This window comes from Mesocricetus auratus, unplaced genomic scaffold (genome assembly GCF_017639785.1).
Source record: "Mesocricetus auratus isolate SY011 unplaced genomic scaffold, BCM_Maur_2.0 contig_13238_pilon_obj, whole genome shotgun sequence".
Classification (NCBI taxonomy): Eukaryota; Metazoa; Chordata; class Mammalia; order Rodentia; family Cricetidae; genus Mesocricetus; species Mesocricetus auratus.
This window is the reverse complement of record NW_024430848.1, coordinates 20,396-32,919: the sequence shown is the minus strand read 5'-3', so window position 1 is coordinate 32,919 and position 12,524 is coordinate 20,396. Positions and strand designations below refer to the sequence as shown.

The window sequence follows — 12,524 nt, the reverse complement described above, 5'->3', positions numbered from 1 at the left end:
CTTGTGTTCCAACATGTTAATTCTATGGGTATCACTATCCATTGAGGTTTAAATCAACTTATCTTGTTTTATATTTCCAGGTTTATTTCAGTTTGTATTTTCTTAAATCTTTAAACTCTATTTTCATGGCTTAGATTTACTTCATATTTTCATTAATCTCTTTGTCTTTATCAGTTTCAATTATTTGAATACAGTCATAGTGATATTTCTTAATTCATTGTCAGCTTTTTCGTCTGAAATTTTTAGTAGAGGCTATTAGAATGGAATTTTTATATTTTAAGTGGAGACATTATTTTTGGTGTGATTTTTCTGCCATGAAATTAAGAGAATCAAATATCTTTAAAATGTAACTATAAAGGAACTAAAACAAAATTTAAAATTCTGTACCTTAGTGATGTTAGTCACATTTTTAGAACACAAGTAACCAAGCAGAATAGCTCTGAGTTGTTCAGATCAAATATGAATTAGTTAATTTTCTATGCTTTAATGAAGTACCATGACAAATGCAACTTATAAAACAAATCGTTTGATTGCATTCTCTCCAGATTACTCTTAGTCCTACTGTTGCTCACCCGCGGGACCCCACTTCCCATTCTGACGTTGCTACCGGGTATCTATGCTTGGTGCAGTCCCTGTGTCACCCCAACTCTTTCCTACCACTTCTGCCAGCCATTGATCCCACCACATCCTCATTCCTCTGTCTGATGACCGACAGCAACAGGTTCTACCAGGAATCTCTATTGGACACTATAGGTTGAGATGCATGAAGGAAATTTTTATTATCCTTATTACCCTCCACTCTGGCATCTATAGAATTAATATTAGTCCTGATGTAGCCAGAAAATTGGGGACAATGTGAAAACACTAAACCTATGAATAATGTATAAAAAAGGAAGAAAGAATAAAAACAGCTCAACAGAGTAGAGCATATTTTTAAAGAAAATCTTAGAAGATTTTTTTTCAATTTAAATAAAGAGAATCCTATCAAGGTACAAGAAGAGCACAGAATACCACATGGAAATGACCAGAAAAGAAGTTCCTCATGATACATAATAACAAAAAACTAATATAAAGAACAAAGCATGATACTAAATACACCAAAAGGAAAAGAACCTAAATAACTTCTGTTAGGATAATATCTGGCTTTTTGATGGAGACTATGAAAGCCAGAAATGTCAGGACATATGTTTTACAAAGTGCCAGAGGCCATTGAGAGTATACAGAAGGTGACAACTAGTATTCAACAGGCCGACCAACCAGATGAATAATTCCCTGATGGGGGAGCCCCACTTGGGAAAGCCATGGGGCTGTAAATTATTGTTTGTCTCTGTAATTTTTCTCATGTGCTATTAAAAACAGCTATGGGTATTATTACCACTGCTAGTGTATTTATCTTCTGAAAATATTCCATCTACTAGCCACATATATAGCTATGGATAGTCAGGAATATGATTCCTGCTTAAATTGTATAATTCTGATGAATAGAAATAATACTGGGATATTTTCCATTACTGAAACTGACATGAGAAAATGATAGTATTCTAGGTCACAAATACAACTAATTTTAGACTGTAGAACAAATGCAAAGGAAACTGGTTGCCCCTGGAAACATATATCTGGTTGTCCCTAAAGACAAATACAAAAGGTCAATTTCCAAGATGCTTATTGCTGATTCAAGGTCAGAGCATGAAGTAACTTTAGTAAATATAACTTTCTCAGCAATGTACGTTCTGCATATTCTCCCAGCCTCAAGGTTCAGCCAACTAACTCATTATTGTTTAAGTCCTGAATTTCAATGTCATTTTCTGTGTGGGAACCCTGACCACTCAGAGCTATGGGCTTACTTTACTCACTGCCCAGTCAGTGCGACCTCCCTAGCATGATCAGTTTGGCTTTGTTTCTTATTGTCTACTCAAGTAATGTGTGACTTTGAAAATGTGATTCATATATTTCTAGATATTTTGGCTATGAGAAGAAGCAGGAGAGATGTAGGGGGAATTGGGAGAGAAATGTGAGAGAAGTGCGTGTGTGTGTGTGTGTGTGTGTGTGTGTGTGTGTTTATAGGAAGATGCAGGTGAATGTGCAGAGAGAAAGTGAAGAATGGAGAGATATAGCTGAGTGGGTAGAGAGATATGAGAGTTGTAGCTGTATAGAAGACAGATACGTATGCAGAAGAGATGCATATGAAGGAAGAAGAAGTATGTGGCTGACGGGGGATGCCCTTCTGTGTATATATTTATATTATTGGTTGATGAATAAAATACTCATTGGCCAGGCAGGAAGGCAGACTGGTCTAGGAGATGAGAAAAATTCTGGGAAGTGTAAGGAGAGGAGAGTCGACATGTGAGTCCATGCATTCTCCGTGGAAGTACTTAGATTAATAGAAATGTGTTAATAATTAGGACAGCACTAGTCAATAAGAAGTCCAAGCCACTGGCTTACAGTTTCATAATTAATACAGCATCTGTGTATTTATTTTGGGTTTCAAGCGCGGCCGGACCCTGGTTGGGTCAGGAAGCATTATCATAACATATGGCTGCATGGAGAATGTGACTGTGTTTAAAGAGATGTAAATGTATAAAGAAGAAGAAATATGAAAGTATGCAACTTAGTGGAGAATGTAGCTGTATGAAAATAGATGTAACTGTGTGTAGATATGTGTGGCTGCGTAGAAGACAGATGTATTGGGAAGAGAAATGCAACTGTGTAGAAAGAAATGTAACCTTGTGTAGAGATGCATGGTTATGAAGGAGACAGCTATATGTATGTAAAGAGAGATACGTAACTATATGTAAAAAGATGTAACTGTGTAGAGAGACTGTCAAGGAAGACAGATTGTTTAAGTTGAAGTAAAAGAGAAAGTTACCATCAGAAAGCATGTGTTGCCACACTTAGAAAAGTCTAGCCCTTGCTACATTAGTGGATTCTATTTTCATTGTGGAGGCAGCCTTGGAATAGGATCTCCAAAAGGCTGCTGGTAACAAACTCTAAAAAAACAAAGATTGTACCTCACATTATTTTGCCCACAGAAACTATCAATCACAATTGCCAGAGGAAGAAAAATATTCCACAACAAATACATATTTAAGAAATATCTATCTACAATTCCAGCTGTACAGGAAGGCACTAGAAGGAAAACACAAGTCTGAAGGGCTTAACTACAACTAACGGGTCAGAGGGAACAAAGATTCTGAGAACAGTAAATCAAAAGAGGGGAAAATACTCACCAAATAACAACAAAATAGCACATATCAATGAACACTGCTCACTAGAAATCTAAATATTGATGGCCTCAACTCCTTAATGAGAAGACACAGGCTGTCAGATTGGATTAGAAAAGAGGCTTCATCTTTCCACAACATCCAAGGCACACATTTTTCATCATGGGTAGATATCATCATAGGGTAAAAATGGTATAGAAAGGTACTAAAATCAAATGCAAACAAGAAGGAAGCAGGTGAAGCTATTATAATACCTGTCAAAGTAGCCTTTACTCCCAAACCAGACAGAATAAATGGGAATGACACTGCATACTCATTAAAGGAAAAAAACACCAAGAGAACATTATGGGTACAAAATTAATGCACCAAACACAATTACACCCAAGCTAATAAAAAAAACACCACCCTAGATAAATCACATATTGATTCTCACATCATGAGAGTGCATGAGTTCAATACTGCACTCTTCACAAATAGTTCATCAAGACAAAAATAAAACAGAAACACTGGAGTTAAATAACATTATAACCTATCAGACGTGTTCTGAACATTAAAAACAAACACTTTCTCTGCAGCTCATGAAAGGTTCTCCAAAATTGACCACATATGTGGAACCATAGCAAGTCTCAACAAATTTAAGAAGATTTAAGTAACAACAACATCCTATCTAACAACCACTGACTAAAGCTGGATTTCAACAACAATAGAAACAGCAGAAAACATGAAAAATGAATTACTCGCTGCTGAATGAAAACTCCATCAAGACAAAATTCAAGAAGAAAAATAAAAAACGTTTTACAATGAAAGAGAAGAAGTACAATGTACTGAAGCATACAGCAAGTTCCTAGCACTAAGTTCTTACATTAAAAAACAGGAAATCTCAAATTAGTAACTTAATGGAGTTCCTGGAGATTCAAGAACAGCACAAGAAACTAGTACCCCAAAATGTAGATGGCAAGAAATGATCAAGATCTAGACAAATTACTGAAATAGAAATATATTAAAAATAAACAGAAACATTTCCACTAAAATCAGGAACAAGACACTCCATACCTATTCAAAATAACACTCTTGTCTTAGCTAGAGCAATAAGACAATTGAATGAGAACAAGAGTACACAACTGTTAAAGAAAGAAGTCAAAGTGTCCTTATTGCAGATAATATGATTTTATACATAAAAGATCCCTAACATGCCACTAGGAAATGTCTGAAGCTGATAAACACAGAAACAGAAAAGAATCCAGGATGGCTAAAACATCCTAAATAAGTAATGTCATCCCACATTTCAAGTTTAATTATAGAGCTATACTAATAAAATCGAACTAACATAGTATTGACATAATCAGGAATCAAATTTGAAGACATAGACATAGTTGCATGTATCTACTAACACCTGACTTTTATTAAAGGAGCTAAACAAGGGCTGGAGAGATGGCTCAGCAGTTAAAGTCTAAGCTCACAACCAAAAATAAAAGAAGCAAACACACACACACACACACACACACACACACACACACACACACACACCCCTGAAAAGATAGCATTTTCAATAAATGAAATGGTCAGCTAGACGGCTGTATGCAGAAGAATCCAAGTAAGTCCATATTTGTCACTTCACAAAATTCCACCCCCAAGGGATCATGAACATTAACAACAGATCAGATGTCCTGAATCTGACAGAAGGAAAAGTTAGGGTTAATCTTGAACTCATTGACACAAGACATATATTCTGTAGATAACCCTAATATCACATGCAGTAAATCAAATACTTAACAAAACGGACTTTGTAAAGCAGAAAAATCTTTGCAAGGCAAAGAACACCATCATTAAAGTTAAAGGGCACCTTACAGAATCAGAACATTTTTACCAATTATAACTCTGGGGCTTAGTATCTAAAATCCATAAAGAACTAAAACAAAATGAGGGGGGGAAACATCAAATTATAAATGGAGTACAAAACTAATCACACAAATTTCAAGAGATGAAAAACAACTAACATAGAAACACTTAATTAAAGAAAGGTTAAATATTTTTAACCAGTAGCAAGATTCTGAGGGCACAAGCAATTACAAGAAGTTGCACAAAAGTACAGGTTTCTACTGCTGTAATGCATTTTGCTCCCATGCATGCACATATAGTTTCATGGGTTGTACTCTGTGATTGTTTCAGTGAGGAAGAGAAGACTAGAACATTGTTTACTGATGATCCTGCATTTTATGCAGGCACTATCTAGACTAAAATATGACTACCTCGGAACTCCTTTGCAACATGCATGCCTTTTTCAAAGTACCTGTGACAACTTCCATAGGACTGGGTGCTATGTACTCAGAAGTCATACTCAGGATAATGTTCTATGTTGGAAGGATCAGGGATAAACATAATAGCCAACTCTTTTGCAAGTACATGGGATCCCTTTCATAAGAATGAGTTCTAGTGACTGAAAAATAATGCTTAGGAGTCTAAGGGATTCTGGTGACTCCTGGTCCTACAGATAGCCAAAGATCAGCAGGTTATTAACTACATTCAATTCTAACATTCCAGGCTGCTCTCTGTGAGCACACGTTCCTTGTGACCTATTTAGTTACTTGAGCTAGCACTGGATTACTAGCTTGGAAAAAAATGTTCTCGAAAATTGTTCAGTCACAGTGGTTTGTCTATGAGAGCCAAGCCTTTGAGCTTTGTTTGGAGTCCAGGTAGTTAGGAAAGGCGAGAAACCATTTTTTTTCTTGTTCTTCCTGGTACTGATCGTCTCATGCTAGGAATGTGAATTTAGTACTATAGATAGTCCTGTCTTTGAAGTCCTGCTTGGGGCAGGACACTGTCTTCCAAAGTTTAGGGGAACAAATAGCTCCTGCTCCTAGACCTGACACTAGGATACCCCTATTAGAACTGTGTGTATAATGAAACACACACACACACACACACACACACACACACACACACACACACATGAATATGAATAGTGCCATATAGAGTGCCAGGATATAATTTCAGGGCATCATAATTTATATGTCTCCTGATTTAGCAAAAGTTTTCAGTAGATTTAATAATTCAAATGAGGGAAATGCTCATTACTGGAAATGTTCAAAACAAAAATGCTGAAAAAGCATTAAACAATCACTGCTAATGAAAGAGTAATACATCAGTATCAATTTGTCTTTATTAATGTATATTTCAAATATAAAGGGAAAAGTAATACATTATCCACAGTCTTAATCTAATTGTCATGATATTCAAAGGCAATAGTAATACGTACAGCTCAATTCATAAGTTTGACATGAAGCTAACTTGTTGCGTCCATAATTTCCTCATGGCTTTCTGCATTTCTTGATTTCTCAGTGTGTAAATAATAGGATTCAGTAAGGGAGTGATGACAGTATAAAATACAGCAAAGGTTTTATTGCTTGCAAAATTACTAAATGGCCAGGCATAGATGAAGATGCAAGGTCCAAAGAACAGAGTAACCACGATTATGTGGGCAGACAATGTGGACAGAGCCTTGGAAAGCCTGCCAGGTGATTTGTGCTTTACAGTGACCAGAATGACAGTGTAAGAAACAAGCAAGAGGATGAAACAGATAAAAGACAGCAGCCCACTGTCAGCAATGACAAATAGCTCCAGAGTGTTTGTTTCAATACAAGCAAGCTTGATTACCAGGGGGAGGTCACAAAATATGTTATTTATGATATTGTGGCCACAGAAAGGCAAATTCACTGTCAGTACCATCTGGCTCATGGTGTGTATGAAGCCAATTGTCCAGGAAAGTATCACAAAGGTATTCAGCAACCTGTGACTCATGATGATCCTGTAGTGCAAGGGTTTGCAAATGGCCACAAATCTATCAAAGGCCATGACTATCAAAAGTGTCATTTCAGCACCCCCAAAGAAGTGCATGAAGAACATCTGAACCATGCAGCCCCATAAAGAGATGCTCCTGTGTTCTGCAAGCAAGTCTCTGATCATCTTGGGAGTTGTGACAGTGGAAATACACATGTCCAGAAAGGAGAGGTTTCCGAGAAGAAAGTACATGGGAGAATGGAGGGTAGAATTAGCTGCCACTGTGACTATGATAAGAATGTTGCCCACCACAGTTGCAACATAGATCAAAGAAAATGTTACAAAGAAGAAAGTTTGAAGTTGCCAGTCTCCAGAAAATCCCACTAAAATAAATTCTGTCACAGTTGATCCATTTTCATAATCCATTTATTCAATTCAGAAAGCTTCTGGAAGTTCTTTAAATACAAGGAGGTGGAAACAAATGCAAGCCACAGTTACTATTTGCATATTTGTATTTTTAGTATTTACTGATACTATCAATTGATGATTTGAAAGCATGCAATGTTTAACACATTAACATGATTTTATGCATCACAACATTTTAAAACAACTTTCTTACACAAAATAGAAAGCATTTGAAAGGGGGAAAGTTGTATCTTTTTATCATATCAAACGATGCATTTTAGTAGAGCCTCATTTTTCCCATTAATTTGTTCACATAGAAGTCAAAATAAAGATTAGATGGTAATAACTATTTCGCCTCTAATTTATCATAGTCTCTAGTTGATTGGATTCCTTGCAGTTAGGTGATTGAAGTAAAAAAGGAATATAGAATCATAAAAGTAAATCATTGATCTGCATTTTTGAAGAGATAAAAAAGATTATCTAGTGTTTTTGGAAAAGACATAAATTTGCATTCAATTTGTACATAGAAACCAATCTTCAAAATCATTAAAATACTTTCTAATTTTTTTATGTTTTCCAAAGATGTCAAGAAATATAGACCCATACTCAGGTGGTTTTGAGCTTGTATCCTCAAATTCTTCCTTGTCAATTCCCAACAAAGACCTCATTTTTTTTTTTTGGTTTTACGAGACAGGGTTTCTCTGTATTGTTTTCAAGGCTGTCGGTCCAGCCTAGCCTCGAACTCACAGAGATCGGCCTGCCTCTGCCTCCCGAGTGCTGGGATTAAAGTCATGAGCCACCAATGCCCGGCCAAGACCTCATGTTTTAAGTGTATGTGTTTGCATCTGCTGGTTTAGGACCAATCAATAAAGTGTATCAGTTTTCGTGTATCGAGGGTCCCTGTGTTACAATGTTTAATGCTAAATTATCTTATTAAGCTTTTTAGAATCATCTTCATGATTTCTGGAGTAATAAAGCATCATTAATTATAGAAAAGTGATTGCTAAGTACTAGGCTTCATTCTAAATATTTATTGGGTGATAAAGTGTTTAGTGCTCATAGCAAACACATGATACAAGAGTATTATTGTTGCCTTCTAAGGAAGCTATGATGTAAAATTTATTGATATTTACAATTACATGGCTAACAAGAATGAATGACAGTGATTAAAACAAGTCAATCTAAATGTTCTTTGAACTCATATGTCTCATATGAATTTCTTACAAGATACAATTCAACAACAAAAAGAGACCTTCAAAATGTAATTAGCTAAAACTGTTCTCATGTAAGCAGTGTGTATTATACAGAGAGCTTATAATCTAGAATTACATGATTATAAGGAAAACAAGCTATGTGAAAAACCTTTAGTGTAGGACTTATTCAAAACAAAATTAAGATCATTTCCATGTGACACCTTCAAAAATGAAATAAACTTTGTGGTGAATAAACTAAAAAGAATGTGATATGGATAATAAATGTGAACATGTATAAAAAGAAATGTATTGGATACATCCTTATTGTACTTTACAGTTGCTTGAATTCAAGCTCAGTTTCCTCTAAGACAAGCAAATGCATGTGGCAGATCAAATGTATTATATTTTTACACTTACTGCAGGTTTTGTTGGGATGCATAGTTTTGGATGCCTTGTTTCGTTGGAAACTGGCTATTTTGTTTTTCCTACTATGGGCACTATTCATGGTAAAATTCTTAAATTATTTACAATTTCTTCTTTTATTTGAACATAAAACATCTTATAGCTCTCCCCTTTATCCAAAGATCACTGCTTATTTCCATTTAAAGTCTAAAAATTATTTTTTACATAATTCTACTAAATATCTAATTTAGATCACAGTGTCACCCACTATTTCCTTCTTAAACTGCGAATACACATATTTATGTACTCGGTCAACCACCTGAATCTTGAAAAGAACAATAGCCCTAGTCTGTTTTCTCAATTGTAGTATGAACATTTCTTATATTCATCTAAATTAGTGAATGACAATCTAATGACACTTTTTTTCTCTGCAGTATAATCTTGAGAGCATATTTTCTTTTAATTTTCACAGTAATAGTTAGATCTAGCTTACTTGGAGCTTCTGTTAAGTTAGCTTTCAGTCTTCTGGACAACACAATCTATTAAAATAACATCTTAGTCATAATAAATTTAATGAAATTGTTTTGTACAATATTTCCACTTACCTTTTCTAACACACAATATGAGGATCATCATATTCCAGGTAGTATTTAAAATTGAAAATATGTTTTCTATTTTTCTTTAATGGCCTGTATACCATTCCTCAGAGTATATTTCACTTCCTTTAATACTGCAGACAGATTTTTGGGAGTACTGGGAATCCAAACCTCAGTGGGAGTTGTTAAAAAATGAGGCAATTGCAACTTTTGCATGACCAAGAGAGATAGTTGCATTTAATACTTTGCTAATAATGTGATGTATTTCTGCCTGGGTGGTGGTGTGATTATAACAACCATGAAGTTATTGGTGCACTATTGGTGACCTAATAAGTTTAGAATAATTTTATTGAATGGAACTCCCCCTTTCTTACATTATTTTAAATAATTCCTGTTTTGTGGATAACTTTAAAGAAAAATTCAATTTTGATAACATCTCCAACATATAATTTATATATAAATTAATTTTAAGATCATGCAGGAAATGGACAATTTGAAAGATTAATAAATGTTTACTTATACTAGAGGAAATATCATACCCAATTTCAAGTTATAGTACAGAGTCATTGTAATGAAAATAGTATGGTACTGGCATAAAAGCAGACAATGGGTCAATGGAAAATGATAGAATACAAAGTTTATAATCAATGCATTATGGTCATATATTTCTTTATAAGAAGGATCCTAAACACCACACATTGGAAGAAAGACATTATGCATTTAACAACTGGTATTAGGAAAACTAATGTGTTCATACAGAAGAGTTTAACTATGTAAACCCAAAATAGATCAAGGACCTCAATATAAGACTGTGCACTTTAAATCTGGCAGAAGAAAAAAAGTAATTAATATATGTCAACATATAAGTGGAGATGAGAAATTTCTGCATTCTCAGGTGGTAGCACTTTGGGGAGGAGCTTTAGGATGTACAGCCTTGCTGAAAAAACGTATATTACTGAAGTTTGAAATAGCATAGTCTTGCCCTATGCCAATTCACTCTCTTTATTTCATATTTATCTTGAAAATATGGTCTCTTCAGTTTCTTACTCTCACACAATGTCTTCTGCTTTTTGCCATGCTCCCCACTACATACTCATTAAGGGAAAAAGCCACAACCAAAAAATATTATGGTTATAAACAATAATGCACTGAACACAAGTGTACCCCAGCTAATAAAAGAAACAATATCAGAGATTAAAATCACATATTGAATCTCAAATCATGAGTGTGGGTGAATTCAATGCTCCACTCTCATAAGTAGACAGGTCATCAAGACAAAAACAAAACAGAGAATCATTGATGTTAAATAGCATCATAAATTAAATGGACCAATCAGACAGGTGCAGAACATTCCATCCAAACACTGTATTTTCTTTTCAGTGTCTCAAAAACTTTCTCTAAAATTGACCATTATGTGAACACAAAGCAAGTATCAACAGATATGAAAATATTTTAATATCATTTTTATTTTAATTTTAAATAGCTTGTTTTACATGTCAATCCCAGTTCCCTCTCCCTCCCCTCCCCCCCGCATTCCCCTTCCCCCCCAGCCTCCCACACTGTTGCCAATTCCTTCCACATAGGGGATATCTAGAGTCTGTCATTTCACTCCGGGTAGGGTCTAGGCATTCCCCTAAGAGTCCAGGCTGAGAGAGCATCCCTCATTGTGCTATGGGCACACAATGACTGTTTGTATTCCAGGGATAGACACTGATCCACAGCTCAGGGCCCCATAGGTTGCCCAGGCCTTCTCGCTGACACTCACATTTGGGGGGGGTCCAGATCAGTCCCATGCTGGCCTCCCCACTGTCGGTCTGGTGTTCAAGAGCTCTCCCCTGTTCAGATCAGCTGTCTCTGCTGGTTTTGCCAGCCCATTCTTTGCCAATTTGCTCATCACTCCTCTCTCTCTGCCACTGGGTTCCTTGGGTTCAGTTCAGTGTTTAACTGTGTGTTTGCCTCTGCTTCCATCAGCCACTGGATGAAGGCTCCCGGATGGTTATAGACATTAAGTTCACTATCAGGAATGGGCACCCAGCATCCTGTCTACCAACTATTGATTAAAGATGAATTTCAACAACAATGGAAACAACACAAAGAATACTTATGAATGAAAGTTGGGTCAAGACAAAACTCAATACAAAAAAACTTTTTAAAATGTGCCACTCTGAATTCAGTAGATTCTGTGTGACAAGTTCCCCAGACTGAGGCGATAACTTCAAAAGAAGGGGTCTCCTGGAAACAGTTGTGGAACTCTCGGCTGGAGCCATAGTTCTCATGGCAATCTTCTGATATTGAAGAAATGTTCCTGAAAGCCTATGCTGACATTTTAAACAAAAGAAATAAATGAGAAACCGTCCCCTGAAACATGGTCACTGACTGTGTCCTTGCCTCTGAGAAAAACCAGTGCTTTTCAAATCATTCACCTCATTCATATAAGCAAACAGTAATAGTATTAATAAAAACTTTCCCAACAATAAAATTTCATATGGCTGTACATGTGTGATTGAGAGTAGTGTTAATATTTGGTAAAGAAAGTTTTTGATGAGAAAAAAAGTTAAAATAGCTCAATATTTCAAAGACTCACAAGGAGCTGCAAAAGAGGCAGACAATTGTGAACTAGGTAACAGATGTCAAACAATAACCAATGATAAAAGTTTATTAACCTGATCTTAGAAATACTTGGTTAGCTACGGTTAGCCTTGAATGATTTTTTTTGATTTATCATTTTACTAGCCTTGGAAAAGTTGTGTGTTACTATGCCTAGTAATGATGTCATTTGTCTGCGTCTCTGAACACAAATTCTGAGAAGGTATGATTTATTCTTGATAAAAGCTTTGCTAAAAAGCTGAAAAATACATTCAGATTCAAACTGCCTCTGTGTTTGCTTCTGTTTGTCACCACCAAATCCTTACCCACTTAGTCTTCAAGAA

General features: G+C 35.6%; 1 protein-coding gene across 1 annotated transcript; it reads right to left on the bottom strand.

Moving 5' to 3' along the window:
- Positions 1-6,346: 6,346 nt before the first annotated feature.
- On the bottom strand, positions 6,347-7,424 carry LOC121138114 (olfactory receptor 4L1-like). Its single transcript, XM_040740927.1, has one exon. It carries the CDS (start codon positions 7,422-7,424, stop codon positions 6,486-6,488), a length of 939 nt encoding a protein of 312 aa, XP_040596861.1. The 3' UTR covers positions 6,347-6,485.
- Positions 7,425-12,524: the final 5,100 nt, after the last annotated feature.

Excerpts from the sequence above, each read along its gene's own strand:
- LOC121138114 (XM_040740927.1), bottom strand. The coding sequence starts at position 7,424 with ATGGATTATGAAAATGGATCAACTGTGACAGAATTTATTTTAGTGGGA.